Consider the following 24,232-nt stretch of genomic DNA (forward strand, 5'->3'; position numbering starts at 1 on the left):
ATACTTTGTTGCCATCCTGTGATCAATTTCAATTGGTTTCACACCTTCACTACTCAAAAACCGGATCACCGAACGCTGTTCTATGCGGTGCATGTGGACAGTGAGGCGGTCATCTTGAAACTGCTCCCGTGCTGGCGCTTGTTTGACTAGACTCTTCTGCCACCTCCTGAAGAAAGAGAATACTGTTAGAAACAATATTGCCAACTTTCAAAGCAATAGCACAACATTTGAAATTTATAATAAACTTTTAAGGTTTTCATTTGATCCTCCCTCGTATAAGCACATGTTTGAAATAAAAATAAATTATAGAATATGCTAATTACGCACTTAAACCCTAATATATGCGTTTACCATTGAATTATGCATTTATATGCACTATAAAATCTCAAATTCGAGCTTCCCGGCGGGAGCTCATGTGGTTCGGATTCCACGTTAATCAGTAGGTCCACGTCTCATATAGCCTCGCTGCTGAAAGGGACGCTAAACTAAAAATCAACTCAACTCAACTCAAATTCGAGCTGTATTATTGTTCTTAGAAACTCTACCAAGTTTAACAGAGACACATATAAGCAAACAATTATGCATTTGTATAGAAATCTGATGTCTAGTCATCAGTAAATAACACTGTTCAACATTTTTTCAATTTTTATTTTTTTATAGAAACGAAAGTAGTCGTTCTTTATTGATTTTTGGCGACAGAACGCGAAAATCGCACTTAAAATTCTCTCATGGCTCGGATTTCTGAGTAATTTAGCGTTTTATATTTTGCATATAACGCTATGGGACATTATAAATACATGGTTTGAAATTATTTTTTTTTTTTTTACACGGTACAAGTGTCGTTCTTGACAAGTATTTGCTGCATATTCGACTTGGCAACGTTGTACGTTATCAACAGCTAGTGCGAGCGTCTCATGAGACACGTGAGGCAATGATTACAAGTTGCAAACGTCTCTAATCGTATTCGTGGCGTGCTTCAAGCAGTAGTTTGGAAGACTGTTTGTGTTACTGGTGAACCAGCAGTTTGAAAGTAGTGAGTGAGGACATTATCACTGTTGTACATATTGTTTTCATTGCGAAGTGTCAATGATTTAAGGAAAGTGCAGCAATTACCCGCGTTTGTAAAAATTCGGTGGATAGTGTGTGCTATATACGTGCGGACGTGATTTGTGATTCCAGGAAGCGGCCATTGACGGCTGCAGTGCGAAGAGCATATTTACTATACTTTGGGTGTCGTGTTGGAGACCAGGGTAAATCATGGGCTCCCCACTTTTGTTGTACGAGTTATTCATCTACTTTCAATGCCTGGATGCATGGAAAGAATGTTTCCATGCGCTCTGCTGTGCCCGCCATTTGGCGTGAAACAACAAATCATAGTACAGACTGCTACTTTTGCATGCTACCCTGCTTGAAGAAAGGTATACATACGAAGAAGAAGAGGGAGTTCGAATACCCAATGATACAATCTGTCATTCGTCCAGTAGCCCATGGAGAAGGATTGCCTGTTCCCTATCCCCCGGCTACCATTCTGACGGAAAGTGATACAGAGAATGAAAGTGAAGGTAAACCTGCTCCATATACCAGTGACACTGATCCTTCATTTGAGCCGAAAACCTACTATTCTGAACCACACCGACTCACACAAGCGGAGCTTCATGATCTGATTAGAGATTTGGAAGTGCCAAAGAATAAAACTGCGCTCTTAGCATCTAGGATACAGAGTGGAACCTTCTGGAGGATACAGTTGGGGTATCAACTCTACGCGATCGTCAAAAAGATCTTGCAAAATATTTCTGCTGCACTGATGAGTTAGTATTTTGCAATGGTGTTCCAGGTTTGATGCAGAAACTGAAGATTCCATACAAAGTACAGTAGAAGATTGGAGACTGTTTATAGACGCCTCCAAAACAAGCCTTAAGGCTGTGCTCCTGTACAACAGTAAGGAGATATCAGCATCAATCCCTGTTGCTTATGCACCCCTAGGTAAAGAAAGTTATCTCATGTTGGAACGCGTTCTGGATCTTACAAAATATCGTGAACACAAGTGGTTAGTTTGTGGTGATTTTAGGGTTATCGCAATTTTGCTTGGTCTACAGGGTGTCTATACAAAGTACAGTTGTTATATATATGAGTGGGATAGTCGTGCAAAGAATGCCCATTACACTCAAAAGGAATGGCCGCGACGAACAGCTTTGATGCCAGGCAAAAAAAAAAAAAAAAAAAAAAAATCAAATGTACCTCTCGTGAATCCACAAAGCATTGTACTACCATCATTGAACATCACACTTGGACTCATGAAGGCATTTGTGAAGGCTATGAACAGGAATGAACGTGCATTGGCATAATTGGCATACTTGTGCCTAGCGGCGCAAATGTGTCTGGGGGGACGGGTAAGAGACCGTTCCCATAATCTTTATACTATATATATATTTCTATACCGATGTTCAAAATTTTTATGAAGTAGAAAAACAATGCAGTGGAGGGTCAGGGAGCAAGGTTGTCTTCAACATTGGCAGGCGGGCAGATTTGAGGCTTATTCTGGAGAGACATCAATTTCATCTCACTTTCCTTTGTGGCAATCGGAAACAAATAAGCAATTTTCTGTCCCAAATCATATTTCAAATCGGATTATTGGGGAGGGGACAGTCCCTCTCAGTTTTTAAGATTTGGGGACAGTCCCTCATCCCCCTGGGATTTACGCCAGTGCTTGTGCCAAAAGTTTCCGCGTCTAAGTACAGAAAAGATTAAGCAGGGAGTCTTTATTGTTCCGCAAATACGCAAGCTATTGCAAGACGAGGTGTTTCAATCTATTCTCAGTGCTGATGAGCTCCATGCGTGACATTCTTTCCGCAATGTTTGTACTGGATTCTTGGGCAACCACCGAGCCGAAAATTACGAAGAATTAGTAGAAGCAGTGGCGTATTTACGATTTTGTTTTGGGGAGGGCTTTGCTAACTTTCGGGGGGGGCTTTGCCTGAAAATGTGAAAATTCTGCAAGATATTTCATATACTTTACTATAGTAAGTAAGATTTCGGGGGAGCTTAAGCCCGGAAGCCCCCCCTAAATACACCACTGAGTAGAAGAATCGCTACCTGCCTACGAGAAACTTGGGTGCAATATGTCACTCAAAATGCACTTCCTCCATTCCCATCTTGATGTCTTTCCAGTGAATTGTGGATCTTTCAGTGACGAGCAAGGAGAGCGATTTCACCAGGACATTTCTGCGATGGAACAACGTTACAAAGGAAAGTGGCCAGTTTCAATGTTAGCAGATTTCTGCTGGATGATTCGAAGAGATGCTTCAGATGTTTCGCACAAGAAACAAGCAAAGAGATGGCGTCTTTAAAACAGATAATTTAGGTAACTTTTACCAATACAATTCTTGTCCTGTAGCGTTATATGCAAAATGTTAAGAGTGCTATTACACCGATAGTGTGCCAGGGGGACGTTATATTTTTGATATTCATATTCAGTGTCCAAACATTTATAAGAGACAGCTATTTTATTTCCATAATTATGTTTAATTATGTTAACTTTTACCTTTACAGTTTCATTATCATAGCGTTATACGCAAAACATAAATTGTGTAATTAGTACTAAATCTGAATTCGGAACACGTATTTATTGTGTTTTTCGCGTTCAGCGCTCAAAAAATTATAATTGGCGGATATTTCTATTTACGTAATCATTTACAAGTTTGGTGACTTTTACAATTTCATTATAATAGCTTTATCTGCAAAAGGTAAATTATGCAATTACCATTAAATCTGAGCTAGGAGCATATTATCATTGTCATTTTATTGCTTAGCATCCAAGAAATTATAAAGAATAGCTATTTTTACTTCCGTAATCACTTCAATGTTTTGTGACTTTTACCTATTACAATTTCAGTATTATAGCGTTATATGTAACATGTAAATTTTGTAATTACAAGTAAATCTTAGCCGGGAGCACTTTTTTATTGTGAGTTTCGTGTTCAGCGCCCAAAAATCAATAAAGGATGACCATTTACATTTCTGTAAAAAAAAAAAAAAAAAATCACTGTTGCACAGTGTAATAATAAAGAAATCCAATGCACAAATATGATTACATTATGTTTATCTATTAAACTAGCAGATATAAATTTCTTACTTACCTGAAACCAGTATGCCACTATGTTAATTCTTAATAACACTATTTGGACATAAGGTTTTTTTTTCAGTACAGAGACTATATGAGACATGAATCTTCAGTTTAAGGAGAGCTCCGAACCAGATATGTACTAAAATATTTAGCCTGGATTTGTCACTCCAAAGACGAAGATGTTAATCATTTACTTAAACTATTCAAATATACAACCAAGGAAAGTACTATTTTCCACAGAAACTATAAACCAGAAATAACTCTACAGCTTGGTAATCCTCGAAACAAGCAACGAATTATTAAATTGACAGACATAGAGAAGACTGATAGGGTTATATCTCATAGACTTTCAAAGTGTACTTACCCTATGAAAAGAAGTGTCGCCACTATTGGTTATGTTCTATCAGATCACCAGCATTATGAACTATTTTTCAAAATCTCAATTTCCATTGCAACTACGTTGAAACACAGACATGAGAATTCCATTTCGTTCCTCTCTGTAGGTTTTTCATAAGCCAGAAAAGGTATGGGAATGTTCATGTTAGACATCGTTCCGATAGTCAAAATGCCCAGAAATACATTAAGCTGGTACCAAGACATTTTAAAAGAATGTCATGAAAGAGATGATCTGGTGGTGGTATGGTTGAGCTCTTTGTATATGCACGCACTTGTATCTTGTTAGCTACCTAAAAACGAGGGATGTTTCCAATAGATTGAGGTAAAATGGATTCCTGAAAGAAGGAGGCATTTACCTTTACGTTTTTATTGAATTACGTACCTCCAACTTCCCTAGTAAGCTCATTCGGTGACAAACATGATTTACTGCAGAAAACTTTCTCTGTACTGGCGGTAAAACGAGATACGTCTCTTGGCAGATATGTAGAGGTATGTAATTGCGCGAATGTTACATTTTACGCGTAAGATAAATGTAGGTTTCATCTAGTATGACAACCACCTTCCTTTAACCCGGTCCAGTGTTTTTCGTGCAGGTTGTGACATTTTCTCTTACCTCTAGCAATGTGTTGTTGCAGGAGGATTTGTGAACTCGACCCTTATGTACACACCGCAGGCCAAGATGACGACAAATGAAATTTTTGAGAGAGGACTATGCTAGATTTAATCGCAGAGCCAAGTCACATTGAGGTGGTGGATTCTTTAGGCTTGCCAGTCGACAAATTACACGAAGCACCCCAGGTGACATCTTTGCTTATAACTTCTAATAGGCTCCTTTGTTGGTGAATGTTTCTGCATGTATCCCATTTCTATTTGCCGAGCTACAGCACCTTTAGATGTGCCACATCAATGGTTAAACTATTTCCCCGACAGTGTTTCGCTATTTTATTGTACTAAAAATGTGCTTGAAGAAAAGCTATGATTTAGCCTTCCCAATAAGGCTTCACTTTCGGTAGTATTTCAATACATCAATAACGTTCTCAAGCATCTGAGAGCTGAAACATCACAGTGATGTGGCGCAGTTTCATGGTTCTGGTGCAAATTCAAAGGTTATAACAGTGTTGCCAAATTGTCAGATATAAACCGATCAATCTTCTGTATAGCATTACTTATACACTGATCTTCAAAACAAGTAACTACAAACGTTTATACCAAATCACATTGTTACACTTAAACCAGCAACTATAGAACAAGATACATAATGCGAAGCAAAATAAGGTTTTAGATTAGTCCAGAACTAGCATATATAAATACAGAAGTTTCTTTTGGAAATGGAAAATAACATTGCGTTGCTGCAGAAAGATGTGAACTTACCATGGGTTTCAGTGTAGGAAGCAGTAGCCTTGATTGAAAGCAGAACTTGGCTAATAAGATCAAATCCAAATCTTGAAAGAAATTAGCTTCGGAATTATAGGCTTTTAATAACTGTGATGACTTTTGTTTAAAAAATACTTCTTCGGTATTTTAAAACGAAATGATGTATCTAAATAAGGTATTGAATATTGTTTTGACAATAGCTTCTTAAACAAAGCTTTATGAAGGGAGAAAAGATCACTTTTAAGACATCGTTCTTTACATTGTATCTTGTACAAGACATTGTTCTTTTATGACTCTTCTCTAAGTAGATAATGTACTCTACAGATCTTATTCGAATTTAGTATATTCAAAGTAGCAACAAGAAGCTTTTTCTCTGTGACTGCATAAAATATTACATGTGCTTGATCTTTGTGCAAAGTTTAAAACCAATTGTTTCTGTGAAAGAAATGATTCTATATTTCTTCTCTTAGTCAGGTATTCTCTTAATAGGTTTAGAGTTCGTAAAACTTCTATCCACTGTAAGTTCTTTCATACAGGTACTATTAAAGTTCCTAGATGTTGATTTTCTAAAAGAAGATTAAATGCAAGATTGTATAATAAAATGAACTTTCAAGGATCTTTCCAAAATCTAAATATGATTACGTAACTGCTGATTAACGTTGCAATGTGTCAGTAAGATTCATTCTTTCCGTATGTTGACGTAAATTTAAATACAATATTTGTCTCATTTATTGCTTCTGCAATAATTGTATGATATGAGTTTTCCAGCTAGTTAAAATGTTAAAATTCTGCCATAATAAAATTTATTTGGGATAGAAAGCAACGGAAACCTACCACTCTTTTCCATAGACAACAGAAAGGGCTTATAGGCAATGGTCTCACGCAGGTTAAAATATTCCGAAGGTAAAATAACCTCTATTCGGATCTTCGGGAGGGTAATGTCTTCGGAAAGACTATTGGCTGAGAAAATAACAATGAGAAAAAAATCGTTGGGGAAAGAAATACAAGCAAGAGCAAAAGTATTAGGATAAAAATATTGAAAGTTCGTACAATGTTATAGGAGGAAAATTAGAAAATCTTAAGGAAATACACGAAACATTATAATCTATATTTGGTAGGAGTTTTTAACAGGTTGACTGCCTAGGCCAGATTGTGTGTAGCACTTGTGGAGCCAAGTAATAAAAAATTGCGAAAATGAATCAACATGGTACGACCATTTTGACGCCATTGTTAGAGCCAGGCTACGAGTAACGTGTAAAATTCTGGAGCCAAAAGATTATTTCTTTTTACCATGTTAACAAGTGATAAGTGAAACCCATATGCGGGTATCGCGACTTGAAACAACTGGTGAGGTGAGACACAAAAGTGGGTATCACGGCCTCACGAATGACATTACTTGAGATCCAATTTTGGATCTCATGGCAATCAACCTGTTAAAATTAAGTAGGAAGGTAGTTGGAAATTTCGAACCGAAGGGTATAGAATGGTTTAATCAGATAATGAAAAGGAAGGTCAAAATGGTGTAAAAGTAATTCTTGGTAAGCGCCTAAAAGAGAAGGTAATGAACATAGAATTTGTTGATGGTAGGATTATGACCTTAGGGCTTAAAGGAAAAGAAGAATGTCTAGTATTGATACAGACACACATATCTCAGCACTGGTAACTGAAGATAAAGAGAAAAACATGAAAAAAAAATCATAGGCAAAAAGAAGAAAAATACATCTGAAATTGTAATGGAAGATTCTAATGAAGTTGTGGGTAAAGAATAGAAAGATAGTGTCGAAGGCAAACATGGTTAAGGTGAAAGAAATGAAATAGAAGAGGGACTGATAAACTTTTGAACAAATCCATTTTACGCAAGTGCAATAACGGTAAACATTTCGTTTCACTAGGTACTTATTAATAACGATATCTCAGCTTGTAGTAACTCATTTATACAAGTTGTTTTAATGTGTAGTTACAACATAAGCATTGGCAAGAAGGCAAAGGAATGCAGAACAATGCTTCCTTTGGTAACTTGTGAAAAGAACCTGTTGAAAACTTATTATTCGAATTTAACATTTTAGAAATCAAAAATCGCTCAACTATGTGATTTTTTCCCTGCCAGAGATTAAGCACACCTACGTTCACTACAATATCTTTACTGTCATTTATTATGTACTATTTGTTATATCTATATATCTATATCTATATCTATATCTATATCTATATCTATATCTATATCTATATCTATATCTATATCTATAACTATCTATCTATCTATCTATCTATCTATCTATCTATCTATCTATCTATCTATCTATCTATCTATCTATCTATCTATCTACCTATCTATCTATCTATCTATCTATCTATCTATCTATAAAGCTGCACTTTAAATTCCTCCTCTGTTTTAAAATTAAACTACAATTTTACTTTGACATTAGTACCAGCAAAACATTTCTTCTAGAAACAAGGAAGTCGTCGTGACTCAGCAATAGAACGATCACCTCTAACATATGGGGTACCTGGGTCGATCCTAGATCCCGCCAAATAGGATTTGTGATGGACAAACATTGTGTGTGTGAGTTTTCTCGAGGTTCTCCCGTTTTCTCCCACATTCGTCATTTCACCATTATTATCCATCTTATCACTGTCTCCCTTAGCCTCGGTACATAATCTTGAGACATAAAACTAAAAGAAAATCTCCTAGAAGAAGAAACTATACATATTATATCTTGAAACATATGATTTTCTGTCTTTTATGTTATGTAATTGTTTTAATTAGGATTTAAAAATTATGATACATTCTAGATAATATTGTAAAATAGAACGTAAATTAACCTAATATTAATGGACACGAAGTTTAAAGCATGAATACAAACACTAATGGAATAGTATAACTAAAATTATAAACAGGACATTTGAGGAAACGGATGGAATATTACAAATAGATGTCATGGTTATATGACTAAACTCTGACCATAGGTAAGAGATCCGAGAATTATTTTCTAGAGGCATTAGTTATTTAAATAATAAATACCTACACTTTGCACTGTACGAAACTTCAACTGAACACTGAGATTTAGGTTTTCCAATTAAATACTCCATAGTGAAGAAACTGAAAAAGATTAAAATAACAGTAATTACAATCAGTCTTAAAAAAACGTCTGAGAATAATTTGAATGAATGTTGAATACATACAATTACTTCATACATTAAAAAAAATAGTAAAATAAAGTAATCAAACTCCAATTTATTTCAAGATATACTTTTTTAAAAAAGTATACATATATTCACTTGTGACTACGTATTATTATTATTATGACACTCAGAGCTGACAAGAAACTTATTTGATTGATCGTTGTCAAAGCTTAAGATTGAATCTTGTAATTAAACACGTTATATTCATTGTTAAATCTTACACTAGATAACTATTGCTTTACGCATGGAAGTGTAATTCCGAAATTAAATCCAATTCAAAGATCCAATGAGGGCTGAGCACCCACTAAAAATCACTAATGGGTGCTTCTGCCCGAAGCACTCATGTAGTCGGTGCCTATGGTGCAGACCTTCCTTACCTTAGAATCAGTTAATCGTGTTACGCAAGTTGTTCTTTTATTCGGTTATATTCGTACATTATTTGTTAAATACTAAAGCAGTCCAACATTCAATATCCTGACCAAATGAGTGCTTCATGACCCTATTGTCGTTTTTACTTTCATTTTTGCTCTTCTTCCGTCACAACACGAATCACTTTCTGCAATGAATCTTAATGTGTATTGAAAAGTGGGAATTGTATGTTAATTCTAAGCATGGTATCAATGGTTTATCCCAGAATAGCCGACAGGACATACGAAATTATCCAATATGACCTGCTATTCGATGGTCAAGTTATTAACGTGTATATGATTTTTGTCCGATTACAGCGGATTGGGTTGCACTGGGAATATTGACTGTATTGTTGAACAGAAAGAAAGCACATTGTATCATCAGGATAATGCTTGTATAGAAATTTAAACAAGTTTTCCTGGGACTCATAGTAATACTTTTCATATTTCTCATCAAGAGACTATTACCATCTTCTGTCTTTGGTTAACAGTGGGAAAAACATAAATATCAGAAAAACATTCAGAAAGCGAAATGACGAGGGAAAAGACACATCTTCCTTCCTTCCTTCAAATACTCGGAAGAGCACTGACACTTTTATCTGTTTGGAAGAATTCTAGATTACACAGGTAATCAATTTCATGAATAAATTCTCACTGTCGGACACAAAGAAAATTAATTTCATTTCTATCTTGAAAAATCTAACTCTCTCTTTTATGATTACCGAATAAAATACACAACGATTGTTAATATTATTACTGTTATTTATTTTGATATGTATTGTTCCTACGACAACACGTTTCCAAAAATTAAGAAACTATTGAATCTATGTTATTTATCAAAAAACTAACCTGTAACCGTCCTGAAAATTGTAGAAAGCTGCAAATTATTTCATTGAGCCACTAATATCTTCCTCAGTGTGACTGAAAAACTAAAGCTATTTAATCCGTCACATTGCGTTGTTGCCTGCAACTAAGAGGTGATCGAGAAATGTATGCAAATGAACGGATAAATCCATGATGAACTGTGTACAGATGAAAATATTTCCAACTTATTTGTTCCTTAAAATGAATGCAAATGAACATGGGATCAAACTTGCACAAATGTGAAGAAAAGTGACCTACTTTGTGTCTCGTTCTTTTTGTTTTAATTGTAATTTTCAATTTACTCGGAGATCTTCAATAATGACTTATACTGAGTCCCCCATCTTCAATTCTGGTTTGTAGTTTTCATATAAAATACATTTTTTTTTACAGAGTACCCTATAAACTTTATTTCAGTTTCTCAATTATCATCTATTGGCTGTCATTATAGTTTTAACAGTCCACTCGCTACTATGTGAAAGAACTAGTTGTTCTTATTGATGGTTATTTGGGAAATTCATAGGGGGTACAGTGGTTCAGTGGTAGAGCGTTTACTTCTGTGCGTGGTGTCCCTGGTTCGATCACCGACCAAGTAAGATTGTGGTGGACAACATTGTGTCCATGAGTTTTCTAGGGATATACTCATTTCCTCCCATCTGCTCATTCCACCATTTCTTCCATCATCATTCACTTGCTTTAATCATCGTCTCCCTTAGCCTAACAGATGTAATCGTGGGACGTTAAAGTTAAAGAGTTTTGTGGAATTTCACATTCGACCTCAATTTGGTACTACAAAGAAGTTGATTTGCAGTTAGATTCACTTTGTGTGAGTGTTGTGAGAACTACATTCCACTAAGCAGATATTATTATATAAATATGCAACTTGTGATTGGTAAACACTTAAACTATTATAGTTGTTTCTGTGACTATATATAAGTCAGAGTGTCCTTACATTTTCTTGTTTCGAAACTAAAAACTATTTTTCTTTTCTCTTATTTCAGATATTAGGGTGATCTTTTTGAACTAAAGTTTCTTCTCCTTATCTTTTGTGTCAAATATTAAGCTGGTTTAGTTTGAAAAGGAGAAGATTTAAGGACATTTAATCTGTACATAGTTACAGAAACAATTATAATAGTTTAAGTATTTACCAATCACAAGTTATATATATTAATAATAATATGTGTCCACTATGGGGGGCAAATAAAGCTTGTGCCTCGGACACCGGATGGAAGGGGGAGGGGGGGGGGAAACTGGGCAAATATTTACTTTTACTGTAAGGCAAGGAAAGGAGTTAGCAAACTAAAGCTCATAAAAAAATATCTCAGAAACTTAACAGGAAACCAACCTTAGGATCGTATCCATAGAGCATAAGTTAGCTTCAAAGTTATCTTTTGAAGACATTGTAAAAACCTTTCCAACCTAAAGAGCCCACAAAGTTAAATTTTAGTTCCACTTTTTTGTGTTTTCATTTAAGAGATTTGCAAAATGTCCGAGTATAATAGTCGAGACAACAGCTTGACTGTAATAATTAAGTATTCTATTCTAAAGCAACAGACTGCTGATTCATTCTACACGTATGCATTACACATCCGATATAATTCCAAAAACATTGTGACTTGCAATTATTATGATAAAACTATAAGAATAAATGTCAAGCATGCTACTCTCAGATTATCTGGCAATCAAAAAGTAATTAGTTTGGTGTTTTATCTTGTACTAAAAATTAAATTATGTACTGCAATTTTGAAATCAAGCTTTACCACTTGAAGAAAAAATGGAATAGGAGAATACTGTGTAATGCCAATATCAGGTGTAGTTAGGGAACGTTTAGGTTTGGTTGGTCATGGGGTGGCGGGCGGGAAGGGGGGAGCTTTAAGGCGAATTCTTGTCACGGGCGACAACTAGCTTATTTGCGTCACTATATGTGCCTAGTGGAATGTAGTGTTTGTAACATTCACAAAAAATGAACGTGAGTGTAAAACAACTTGATAGTAGAACCAAATAAAGGACAAACGTGCAATTCTACAAATAGGAATCAATTGTAACAACTAGCTTTCTCACATAATAGCGAGTGAACTGTTAAAATTACAGTGACGGTTAATAGATGATAATTAAAAACTGAAATAAGTTTGCAGAATACTCTGTGTAAAATTGTATTCTATGTAAAAGCTAAAATCCACAATTGAAGATATAAAGGATAGGGTTCAGTGACATGGCATAAATCTTGTTGAAGAAGATCTCTGCTTAGATTGAAAATTATAATTAAAGGAAGAAAATCGAAATACAATGTAATTAACGTTTTATATGCATATGTACCTTATAGCTTCAATCAGTAGATATTGGGTAAACGTTATTTACTTCAGAAGGAAACTGCTGTTATATGTGCTACTGAAAACCTTCTAGCGTAACAATATTGCAGATTGAACAGTTATGAAGAAAAATGGTTACTATTATTATTTAGAAACTTCCAAGAAATTTCTTTTGCTCGCAAATGAATAACCTTTTTGCAAGTTTTATAACATGTTCATTGTCATTCGTTTTAAGGAATTAAGAAATTAAAATAACTTCTCTGTACACATGAATCCCTGAATCAAGACTTCCTCCATTTGATTTGTATATTTCTCTCCGTAATTTTCTAGTTAGAGGCAATCATGCATCTGATTAAGAAACTTTAGTTTCTCAATCACACTGAGGGAGATGACAATGGTTTGATGAAACCATTTGTATCTTTCTACATATCGCTTAGCTTACAGGCAATTTTTTTTTTTTTTTTTTAAAGCTAGAACTATTTTTTTCAGTTATTTATTGTAATTTTAGTGAATAAATCATGCAATGTGTTGCACTCTGACATCACATCCTGCACAAAATTACTCTTCAAACGTCTACATACTATCTCACAACAGGTTTTGATTAATTTAATTCATTTCACAATATACCTGTTACTTTACATTAATGATACATGATTCTATTTTGATTTTTAAAGGTATGTCTGTTGATTGAAGATGTTCATGCAGCATTCAAGAAGAAAGGAAAGAAAACTAAGTTAAATTCACTGCTATCAGATTTTGATCCACTTGGAGATTTCAAACTTCTCGATAACAGCGATTTTGATTTCAAAGAATGGGATACAAATTTCGATGAAGATCTTGATCTGAAAATTAAAGATTGGGAAACGGGAGCATTTGATTTTCTTCCTGGAATGACTAAACAATTAGAAGAACTTGCTACTTTGCCTCCAGGAGCACACAGCTATGTTGGATATTCAGTTGGCGGTTCTCCAGACAGCAGTGCTTCTATATCTTACAAAGGAAGTGCCGAAGGTAAACCATCAGGATTTAGAGTTAACATTGCCAGTTCTCGGATGCATATGCCTGAAGATGAAAGTGATACAGGTGAAAGTTTTAAAATAAACATTGAAGGAAATCACGCAGCTGTAGTAAATAATTCGGAAAACATTTCCGATCCTAACTCAAAGGAACCTAAGTTATTATTTAATATTTCTGCGAATCCACACCTTACGAACTATAGCGTGAAGAACGAATATGATAAAACTGGAAAGAAACTATCTTCGGTAGTGCTACAGTTTCCTGGAGAATCCGAGTCCTCAGGAGATAACAAACAATCCACTAAGGACAAAAGTCCCATTATTGCACTCAGGAGTTTCTTCAGCACAGACGGTTCTGATGGTACCCATGGAGTTGCTATGTCATCGAAGAGAACCGGAAGACAAGCTGCAGAGTTTAACACAGGAAATAATTCTCCGAACCCAGAGTATGCTACAGCGGAAAATGGCGAGACAACTAAAACAGCAATTCTCCATCTTTTTAGTGAATATATTGACAAGGTAAAGAAAGGCATTTTAAAGAACGCGGAGAGTATTAAGAGGATTGGTGACCTCCATACAGTGGAAAGCGAGGCTATTATGAACAAAGTTAAAAACGTTTTCGACAAATTTATAAAAGAAACAGGTCCAAAAGGTGAAGATGAATTACAACGAAGTCTGGCTGAAATACTTAAACTTTATCAAGCGTACGTGAGCAAAGTAAGGGAAAGTATTTCTGAGGAAGCGGAAAAACTGAAAAAGACAGGCGATCGTTACTTGGAGGAAAGTGAAGTTATTACGAGTAAAGTCAGTGATTTGTTTGAACAATTAATAGAAAAGGGTGATCATAAAAATGCAAAGTAATTAAAAACATTAATATCGTATATGATTAATTGTATTATATGGTTTACATTTTTTTTTTAAAAATTTTTTTTACATGACAAGGATGTAAGAAAATTTGTCACACATTATAAGCGAGAGCGTTGTAGCCGAAAATCAAAACTAAAATAAAATAAACTAACATCCAAAAAAGTTCGTTAAAACTTAATGTGCTAAGTTGTTTTAATGAACAGAAACACTAACTTAAGACAATAATTGGAGTCAATGCAATGAACAGTTAATTTTATAAATGCACAGTATTATATTACAGTTATTATATTAAAATATTACAGTTGTGACTACGATGTGATGATGTCAATTTTTGCTGTTATCTGTTAATGGTAAAATTCTGTTACTTAACGTGCTAAAGATTATAAAAGATATGCCAAATTTATAAATCGTTGTTATGAGAACAGTCAGCGGAGTTGAAACATAATATAAATTTTCAATACTGTGTGGGTAATATAGCTCCTGCATATTTATATATTATAAACGATTATAATTATTACATTATTTAATAGGACACGCTAATTTCACACACATACACACAATAATATGCTGTGTGTCTATGTATATATATAGAATGTTCAGGATTCCATTTGTGTATATATAGAATTGTTGATGAATGAGTGGGATAAATCATAATATATGAAAGAACGTAGGCTTCGTTTTGTTGATTAATAATATGAATTGTTTGGTTTCGAATTCTGTTTTAATAAGTTGACTATGTGAACTTAAATTGTCATATAAAATTAAGAATGGAAATAAATACACACTTCTCTATATGTGTTATTTTTATTATGACAAAACCTTGCCTGATTTCAGTTAAAATATAACTATTTATCAATCATCATACAAATACATATTATGCTACCAAATATAATAAGCTGGATAGTTGAAAATCACAACAAAACATTTCGCTCTTCTTATTTGAGTGAATAACTTCAGCAGTAACAACCACACATAGTTTCATCTGTGTTGCTCAAAAAGTATCTGACTTAATTAATTAGATGTTCAAGTTGAAGAAATTAAGTTGTATGAACATTGATATTCACAGCTAATAACTATTCTTTACTAAATACAAATAACAGTATCACGTTTACACCATAAGAAGGAGTTTGGCTTATATGACAAGATATTTTCCCAATTAATATTGAAAGCGAAAGATTTCTCCCAATTCTGGGTTCAGTAGAAATACTACAGAAGTAAAGTGGAGGTGAAATATACTCTTGGGATGTTTAATTGATTGCAGAAAACCACTTTTCTCTATCTATTGTCGTGTTTACTCTATAACGATCACCACTAAAACTAGAAGAAATTGATTCTGCCACTTCTGGTTTTAGTAGAAAGATTAGAATTGAGGTGGAATACTCTTGATTTGATTTTGAGTGTAGCGTCTCTTTCATCAGTAAGGCTATATACGACAAAACCTACACCTTAATGTGGTATCAGAAACACATGAACTCCCGCAGAAAATCGAACCCAAGCCTCCTACGCCACAGGTAGGTACGCTAACTGTTTACCCATGAGGGAGTTCAGAATATATTCTTGGGACACTTAATTGATTATAGGAAACCCCTTCACGCTATCTATTACGATTCTTATTCTACATTGATCATTAAAATTGCAAGTTGTTGATTTTTACCACTTCTGATTTTAATAGAAAGATTAGAGTGTAAATAGAATATATTCTTGAGATGCTTAATTGATTACAGAAAACAGGTTCTCGTTACCTATTACCATTTTTGCTCTATAGTGATCAATGTAAAAACCGAAAATATTTCATTTATACCACTTCCTGTTTCAGTAGAGAATGAAGAATGTGTATTCTTGAGAAGCTTAATTGATTGAACAAAAGCGCTTCTTGCTATGTACTAACGTTTTTCCTCTATAGTGATGAACGTAAAAAACCGGAAATGGCTTATTTCTATCACTTCCGATTTTGGTATCCCCTTCATCGACGAATCCGATTCCTAAGTATTGATATTGTACATTCTGACCAAATTTGGTGCTGATTAATCAAATCAATTAGTTCTTGGGATTTTAGTTTCCCGTACAAATGGACTGGATATATATATATCCTATCCATTTGTACGGGAAACTAAAATCCCAAGAACTAATTGATTTGATTAATCAGCACCATATATATATATATAAAGAGTATATATATATATATAAAGAATATATATAAAGACTATATATATTTATAGAAGAATATACATATAAAGACTTTCGGTCAGCCTAACTCCTTAATATTAAGTATTGACATTTTTGCGGAGCTTGTAAAATATATCACTTATTGTATTTGAATAGTATTTGAGATATTAAATATTACATGAATAACATATTTTAGTCTTTGTCTCTTATTATGAATGTAATATTTCTGTCTAGCTGTCAATACAAGTCGGTAGACCTACAAGTATTTCGTTTAACTTGGGTCATGAAATTATCGTATTATACTTTTTCCTTTTAAAATTCTAATATCAAAACAATTAATCTAATTTCCATAAATAATATTTACAATTAAACTTCAATTGAATACTTTTCTCGTGGCTCACACTTCACTTGTATTTGGTTTCTAGGATGCCACATGGATATAATTTTTTTTTTTCTGTTTATATTCCTAGGGAAAATAGAGACTGACAGAAATTAGGGTTGACAGATTTCCGAGGTTTGAAATACATTCTAGGGTTCAATTAACTATTTTTGGGCTTAAATGTTAAATTACTTATAATTAAATATGTATGCCATTTTAAATCTTTTAGTATAGGTTGTATAAGTTATTTCTAGTTATTTGCAAGGGATATATTTTTATCATAACAAAAGGTTAGGTATAAATTATTTTCATCGCCCACGCCTGTATTAGCATGCGGCAGCAACACTGTTTTCTTTTAATGATTTGAAAGAGATGGAAATAAAAGTTAAAATTAGTCTCGAAGGAAATGAACCATGCAATGAGTTTTCAGTTTTGAGGTCTATAATATCAACACTTCACAAGAAAGGTCATTATTATTGTAAATTGCGGAGTACATGTTAAAAAAAAAAAAAAAGCACCAAACTTGTTCAAATAATACAATGTATTTTGACTATATTAGTCAATAATGTACAAATCGAACGAGTATTTAATAATGGTGGCTGAAAATGTATATTCAGATATACTTGAAGAATATCTCTTATGACTTTCACGAAATGGTCTGGGAAATAGGATTTCTCTTCACGCAGAGAAGAGCTCCAAAAATATGAATAATAGGGTAGGTATCTATTATAACTTATGTTTTGTGTTATTTTCATTTAGTTTGGTACAGAATATGTCTTCTTAATAATAATGGTAGTGTTATTACAGTAATTAGTACTAGTGTTTATATAAATATTAGAAGTAACAGTGATATTACAGTAAATTTGCAAAAATATTCAGTTTCAAATTTGTATCCCAAATTACATAAGTGTCGCTGGTCTCCGAGCTTGCCTTCAGTTCAATCTGGCTACCCTTACATACCAATACTATTAGTACAACAACTACAACTGTTAGTGATAGATATTAGTACCAAGATGAGACGAAGAGAACAAATGAACTTATTGACTGGTGGAACTAAGAAAATGAGATTGTCTTAACTACATTTTATGCATACCAATATATTTTGAAGCTTTCTTCAGATCAACATCATTTATAAATTTTACAGGATTATTCCATTAGGAATAGGCTACTATTTTATTAAAATAAATATGAACAATAAATAAATAGTTTAGCACATGTACAAGCCGATTTACTAACTCAATACAGATCTGAAAAATGATATTGGTACATATTTTCCCCTATCAATGATGATAGTGTGGAGTGCATGTGGTACGCAATTATCAGAAGAAAATTATATGCTTTATGCATGTACGGCGTAATATTTGAACCTGCGTTTGTGACAAGTGACAAAAAAAAATATGTAAAAGTTTAAATCAACAGCATATTAAATTTACCTTTTAGTGCCACGTTTGGTTTGTCCCTTTGTAATACATTTCCCCCCAACTCAGCTATTGATCTGTGATGAAAAGAAATAAAGTTACTATTTTGGAGCACATAATTATTGGTATAGCTAATATTGTACTTTCGTAAATTCCTCATAGCTCTGTTTCTTTCATTGACTCTATGACTATAACTTTTCAGCAACAAATTTAATAATCGAACAGAGAAGAAATGTAAGATTTGGAAATATGCAAAACGTTTGAAGAAAAATTGGAGGGATTCTGTTTTAGAAAGTTGAATAAAATATTCTATGTGATAGAAAAGTGATGAAAATAATTAATCAGATATTGGATGGAAACTTTGGTTAAGCTTACCCACTATTTGATTTTAATATTACTTTTGCACTTCGTAAAATTTAATTCTAATTTCTTATACTACAAAACACTTGTATTTTATTGTAGCTTAGCCCAGTGGTGGATTTTGGACAAGCGAAATGTACCTTGTTCGGGTTCTTTTTCAACTAGGGATAAATACTTGAGTATAAAATATATTGCATTGCATACTTTAAGAAAAAAATAACATATTAAAGATGGATACTCACACTATAAAGATTGTCTATAATAAAATAATTGTTATAATTTTGTTTCCTCACTTCGTTTCTTAATTCTAAAACACGAAAATATTCTTGAAACAGCCACTCGTGTTTGAGTAGTTTTAATCTTACAATTCTTACTTCAAGACAGGTTTTCAGTAATACAATACTAGTATATGATAGTCAATAAACATTTGATTTAATGCATCTGAGAAATTAACATACTTTGATCAAAATTTGTTCAACAACATGCATTTGATTTTCTTTTTTAAGTACATACATACGTACTTTAACACGGTCTACAGAACTCATTCGATCTTGACTTAGCATGGCAAGGGAATAGAACTTTACTACCTTACTGCACTTGTGAAATATTTTTCTGTGCAATCTTTAGTTTCCGAATTATGGACTGAAGTTGGAGTGTTTGGACTTAGTCTAATTTTTGCTTTAAAAATTATATTCAAACAAAAATATATGGAATAAATTCGTTAAACATTAATTTGAACTATAAAGGACTAAATGATCAGAAAATCTCGCAATTCATTCTTATTTATGTGTGGCTATAACAATTCCCTCCTATTCTGCCTAATGATCCTCCAGCACTTTGTAACACATTTTAAATCTAATCTTGTCTTTAGGCAGAACGGAAATTGCTATTCTGCCTAATCTTTGCAGATCTAGCTACTTTTCACCCTACCTAATCTTTGCAGAAAGGGATATTTAGATTTAAAGGACTTTCATTTTCCCAACAGTTAAAGTTGTTTTCAGGTACCTTGATTTTGAGTATTATTTCAGTGTCCTTGAAATTAAATAACCAATCATGAACCACTATTATTTTACTACGAGTATATCTACTGACTGTGTCACCAATGTAAGTTTGCGTATACAAAGCTTCATTGATAGTGCTTAATTGTAATTTTCTCTGTGAGATATCAATAAATCTAATGGATTTCTACGTTATAGGTAGAAAAAAGTAATCTATATGAAACGATGTGTTAGTTATAATGGTGCAGTTTTATTTTTAAATTTAAGATTTTAAAGATTTCCGTTAATATTCCTCATCAGGAATATTTTTACCTGACAATAGCGTTATTTTATTTTACTTATAAGATTAGAAATAAGAAATATTACACTAATTGGTCAATTATGCTTAAGCATACGCATGTTTTTTTTTAAAAAAAGTTAATAAATAAATGTAATGCAGTAATATATCTAAAATAATGCAACTTGAAATGATATAGTGTTAATAGTTTTACAGTGAAACATTAAATTACATACTATTTTATCCAGTTCGTATATACTATGCGGAATTCATAGAACTTCTATTTAGCAACTTATAGTATATACAACTGTAAAACTGAAATTGACTCGTTTTCACTAGCCGATTTGGAGCATATCAAGTCTATTTTTTAGCTATACTAGAAGAAAACATTACGTACTGAAGACAGATTTTGAAGTTGAAGCATTAAAATATAAATCAGGCACGATTTTCGACGTTTTCAATTACATCATGTAAGGTAGTATGCCTATGTTTTCATAAATTTTCTCTCAAGTCTAAATGATGAAAAAAAAATAAATACTTCTATAAAATTCACTAATTTGCAACAGTAGATTTATAGGTTCAGAGGTCTGAGAAATTTTAGAAGGTGTCTGATCCGTTGGATGTAATTAACTAACAAGCTAACCAGTAACATAGCTAAGAACCAATACTTGCCCTCATGAAAATATGGATAGATTCTCTTCAGGGCCATGATAATACTTCTTATTGTTTTGTAACTTCTTATAGAAATTTTGTAAATCCTGCTTGCTCTTTATGAAATAGACATAGTCTCCATCTTAACAAAAAATTGGCTACTTACCAATGACTCTTCCCTTGAAAAATTTAAAGGTTTTGACGTTTCGGAACTCTCAGCTGGTTCCTTCCTCAGTGGCAAGGTAAAAAGGATTAAAACGGAAAGGAGATAAAAGGAGTAAAACCAGGAATACATACCACTATATAAAAGTAACGTACAAAAAAGATCCTGAGATGAACAGAGCAGAGTGAAAAAAAGAATGAACTGAATAAAAAGACTCAGATCCAAAAGGTACCCAAGTTCGATCAATGTTGCCAGTATCAAGGTTCAATGCAGGTTTGTATTTATGAATAAAGAACGATTCTTTAATTTCCCGTTTTTTTAATTTTTTTTTATTTTGCTGAACCTATTACCTTAACCTGTTTTATATTATGTGAATGTTGTTTTAGATGAAGCGCTAAACCCGACATGCCTTCTTCTTGTGACTTTTTTCATTGTCTAACATGTTCCTTCACACGCGGGTTACTATTACGTTTAGTTTGGCCAATGTATGAGGAATCACATTCGCAATGGACGCAGTAAATACCTGCTTTATTTAATGGATCGACAAAATAGGTTTTAAATCCAGTGAGATGTTTTTGTAAACTTTTGGGGGGAATACTTGAAGCAGATATGTTATTCTTTGCAAGAATACGTTGAATTTTTGTTGAAAGTTGTGGAAAATAAGGAATTCAAATCCAAGCTTTTGCTTCTTTGGAAGTTACCGTTTTGGGGACTTGCAGCGATCTACGTGTTTGATTAAACCATTTTTGTAAAATACACAGCTTATAACCGTTTTCTTGTCCTATTTTATATAAAAGCTGTATTTCTTCATTGAGATCTTTTTGACGGTCACAAATTAATAATACTCTACGAAAGAAGTTCTTCCAAATGTTGGACTTGTACATTGGCGGATGAGCTGACTGTTGATGTATGTAAGTAGTACCTGCATTGAGTTTTCGGTATATTTTTGTAATAAATTTATTATGTGATCGGGTAATCAATAGGTCTAGAAATGGAAGGCCGTTATCAGATTCACGTTCAAGGGTGAACTTCAGCCTAGGATGCTGATTGTTGAATTGTTCAAATATTTGTGTAAGTGTATTTTCGTCACGAACAAGTAGTAAAATATCATCAGCATAACGGTAATATCTAACGTATTTAAATGTGTCCTGCCGTAAAATAGACGTTTCAATCTGATTTAAAACGATATTTGGCAATATTGGGGATAATGGCTAAGCCATCATTCTGAGAAAACTAATGATCTTCAAATTGGAATATATTAGTTGTTAAACAAACCTCAAGTAATTGTAATAAAAAATTAGTTTCATAGGTAGAAGCTACATTTTGTAATAACCAGGATCGAATACTATTGATAGTAAGTTCCAGTGGTATGGACGGATACATATCAACAACATCTATGGAGGCAAGTAAAATGGTATTGGCATTTACAAATGATGATAATTGTTGTTTTACGTCTAGACTGTTTTTAACAACATATTTAAAATCACTATTATAACTGCTGAGTTTTTTATATAACCATTTTGATAGTAAATAAGCTGGATGATTGAAACCTGATATAATCGGGCGAAGGGGGATGTCAGGCTTGTGCACCTTCGGAAGACCGTAAATAATGGGAAGACTAGGTGCATGTATTTTTATCATATCTTTTTCAATGTAAGTTAAAAGTGGTGAAGAATCAATTGTCGACTTACCTTCTTAATAACCTGTAGTAACGGATTACAGGGATATGAAACAAAATTACATTTTTCTGCTATTTTTAAAATACCGGAAGCATATCTTTGTTTTGGCATAACAATATATTGGTTTCCTTTATCAACCTTTAAACACCAGATATCGTGTTTATTAAGAAATGTTTCAAGGGAGGAGTCATTGGTAAATAGCCAATTTTTTGTTAATTTTGAATATCTCCCCATGCGCCCATGAAATTATAGTCTCCATCTCTTCGACCATCCCCAAAGTTTCTGCTCATTCGAGGGTTAGAATAACGCATCTTTGTGTATCTGTCGCATGTTTGTTAATGTTTATTATAAATAGTGAAGTTTCTGTGTTTGTGTGTTTGTCCAAAGTGAAATTAAATGAAATCTTTCAGTTTTACGTATCATGGTTACGCCAGCTAGATTAAAGGAGACGGTGATGATTAGAGGTGAATGTAATGATGGAATGAATAAAGTGGGAGGAAACGAAAAAAAAAAAAAAAACACGAACTGGTGTTTGTCCACCACAAAGTTGGGAGTGTTTGTTGAAGATAATATGCGAAATTACTCAACCAATTTTGATATAGAAAACAAAAGTTTTACAAACCTTGCATTGATTTAAAGTCATTTTTCATGAGAATTTTGCTTCCTGTAATCTGGTAATCCGGAAGCATTCTCAGAGGAAAATTGTCCCTTGAAGATAGATCGAGTTGTGGATTCATGTTCTTTTCATTTTCTGTCTTCTTACGTGCATTAATGGATACCATTTATAAATATTCACTGCAAAATTCTCAGTTACTTGTTATACATATATATACCTCTATATGAAAAATGTTCAATAACAGTATTAACAGCCACTTACAAAAATAACGATTCTACATTTACACCACCATGAATCATAGTAAACAATCCCTATAGCGAATTTTTTCTTGTTATTATGAAAGGAAAATTTTTCATATGATAAGAAAAGTAGTGCTTTTTAAATTTTAATTGTTTCTTTATACGGTAGTGTATACGGTAGTAAACTTTATACGGTAGTGTTTCTTATGTCAATAATAAGATTTCAGGCTTTATCTAAAGATCCCTAATCAAGATTTAGTTTTGGCAACTTTTCCCATTAAAGTACGATTCATACGTTGCGTTCTCTATTTATGATGATAATGTTTTAAGGATATGCTTTGAGGCTTCCAAATGCTTAGATAGACCTGGAACTGCAAGATCTAGGTCTTACAATCTCTTATGTGTTCTTTTATTCTAGTTGTCACGTTTCTTTTGGTCATACCTACATAAGTTTGTTCACAATTGCACTCCACTAAGCATGCGCCTGCTGTGCTAAGATTTCCACATAGTTATTTAATAATTTCATCGAAGCTTTGAGTGATACATTAAATCCATATTTCCATGCAGATTTCTATAATTTATATGAGAAGTTATGCCAGAGAGGGTTCAAAATCCATTTGACATTCCTGATATCCTTTACCCTGAGATTGTGTTCTATGTTTTGAAAATTTATAAATCGTTCTGTTTTTTTCTTAAAAGGAATTTGAATATTCGTTAAGCAGGCCTAAATTGAAGGTTAGTATAAATTAC

General features: G+C 33.3%; 1 protein-coding gene across 2 annotated transcripts in view; it reads left to right on the top strand.

The window, feature by feature from the left end:
- LOC145691775 (uncharacterized) overlaps nucleotides 1-15,321 on the top strand; it is a 54,650-nt gene extending 39,329 nt beyond the window's left edge. For both annotated transcript variants that reach the window (XM_081767086.1, XM_081767084.1), the window contains one exon: nucleotides 13,328-15,321. In XM_081767086.1, coding sequence (XP_081623212.1) covers nucleotides 13,328-14,530 — 1,203 coding nt within the window. In that variant the 3' untranslated portion in view covers nucleotides 14,531-15,321. The remainder of the gene's footprint in view (nucleotides 1-13,327) is intronic.
- The last annotated feature ends 8,911 nt before the right edge of the window (nucleotides 15,322-24,232 follow it).

The sequence above is a fragment of the Thermobia domestica genome, chromosome 8 (assembly GCF_964235325.1).
Source record: "Thermobia domestica chromosome 8, izTheDome1.hap1.1, whole genome shotgun sequence".
Lineage (NCBI taxonomy): Eukaryota > Metazoa > Arthropoda > Insecta > Zygentoma > Lepismatidae > Thermobia > Thermobia domestica.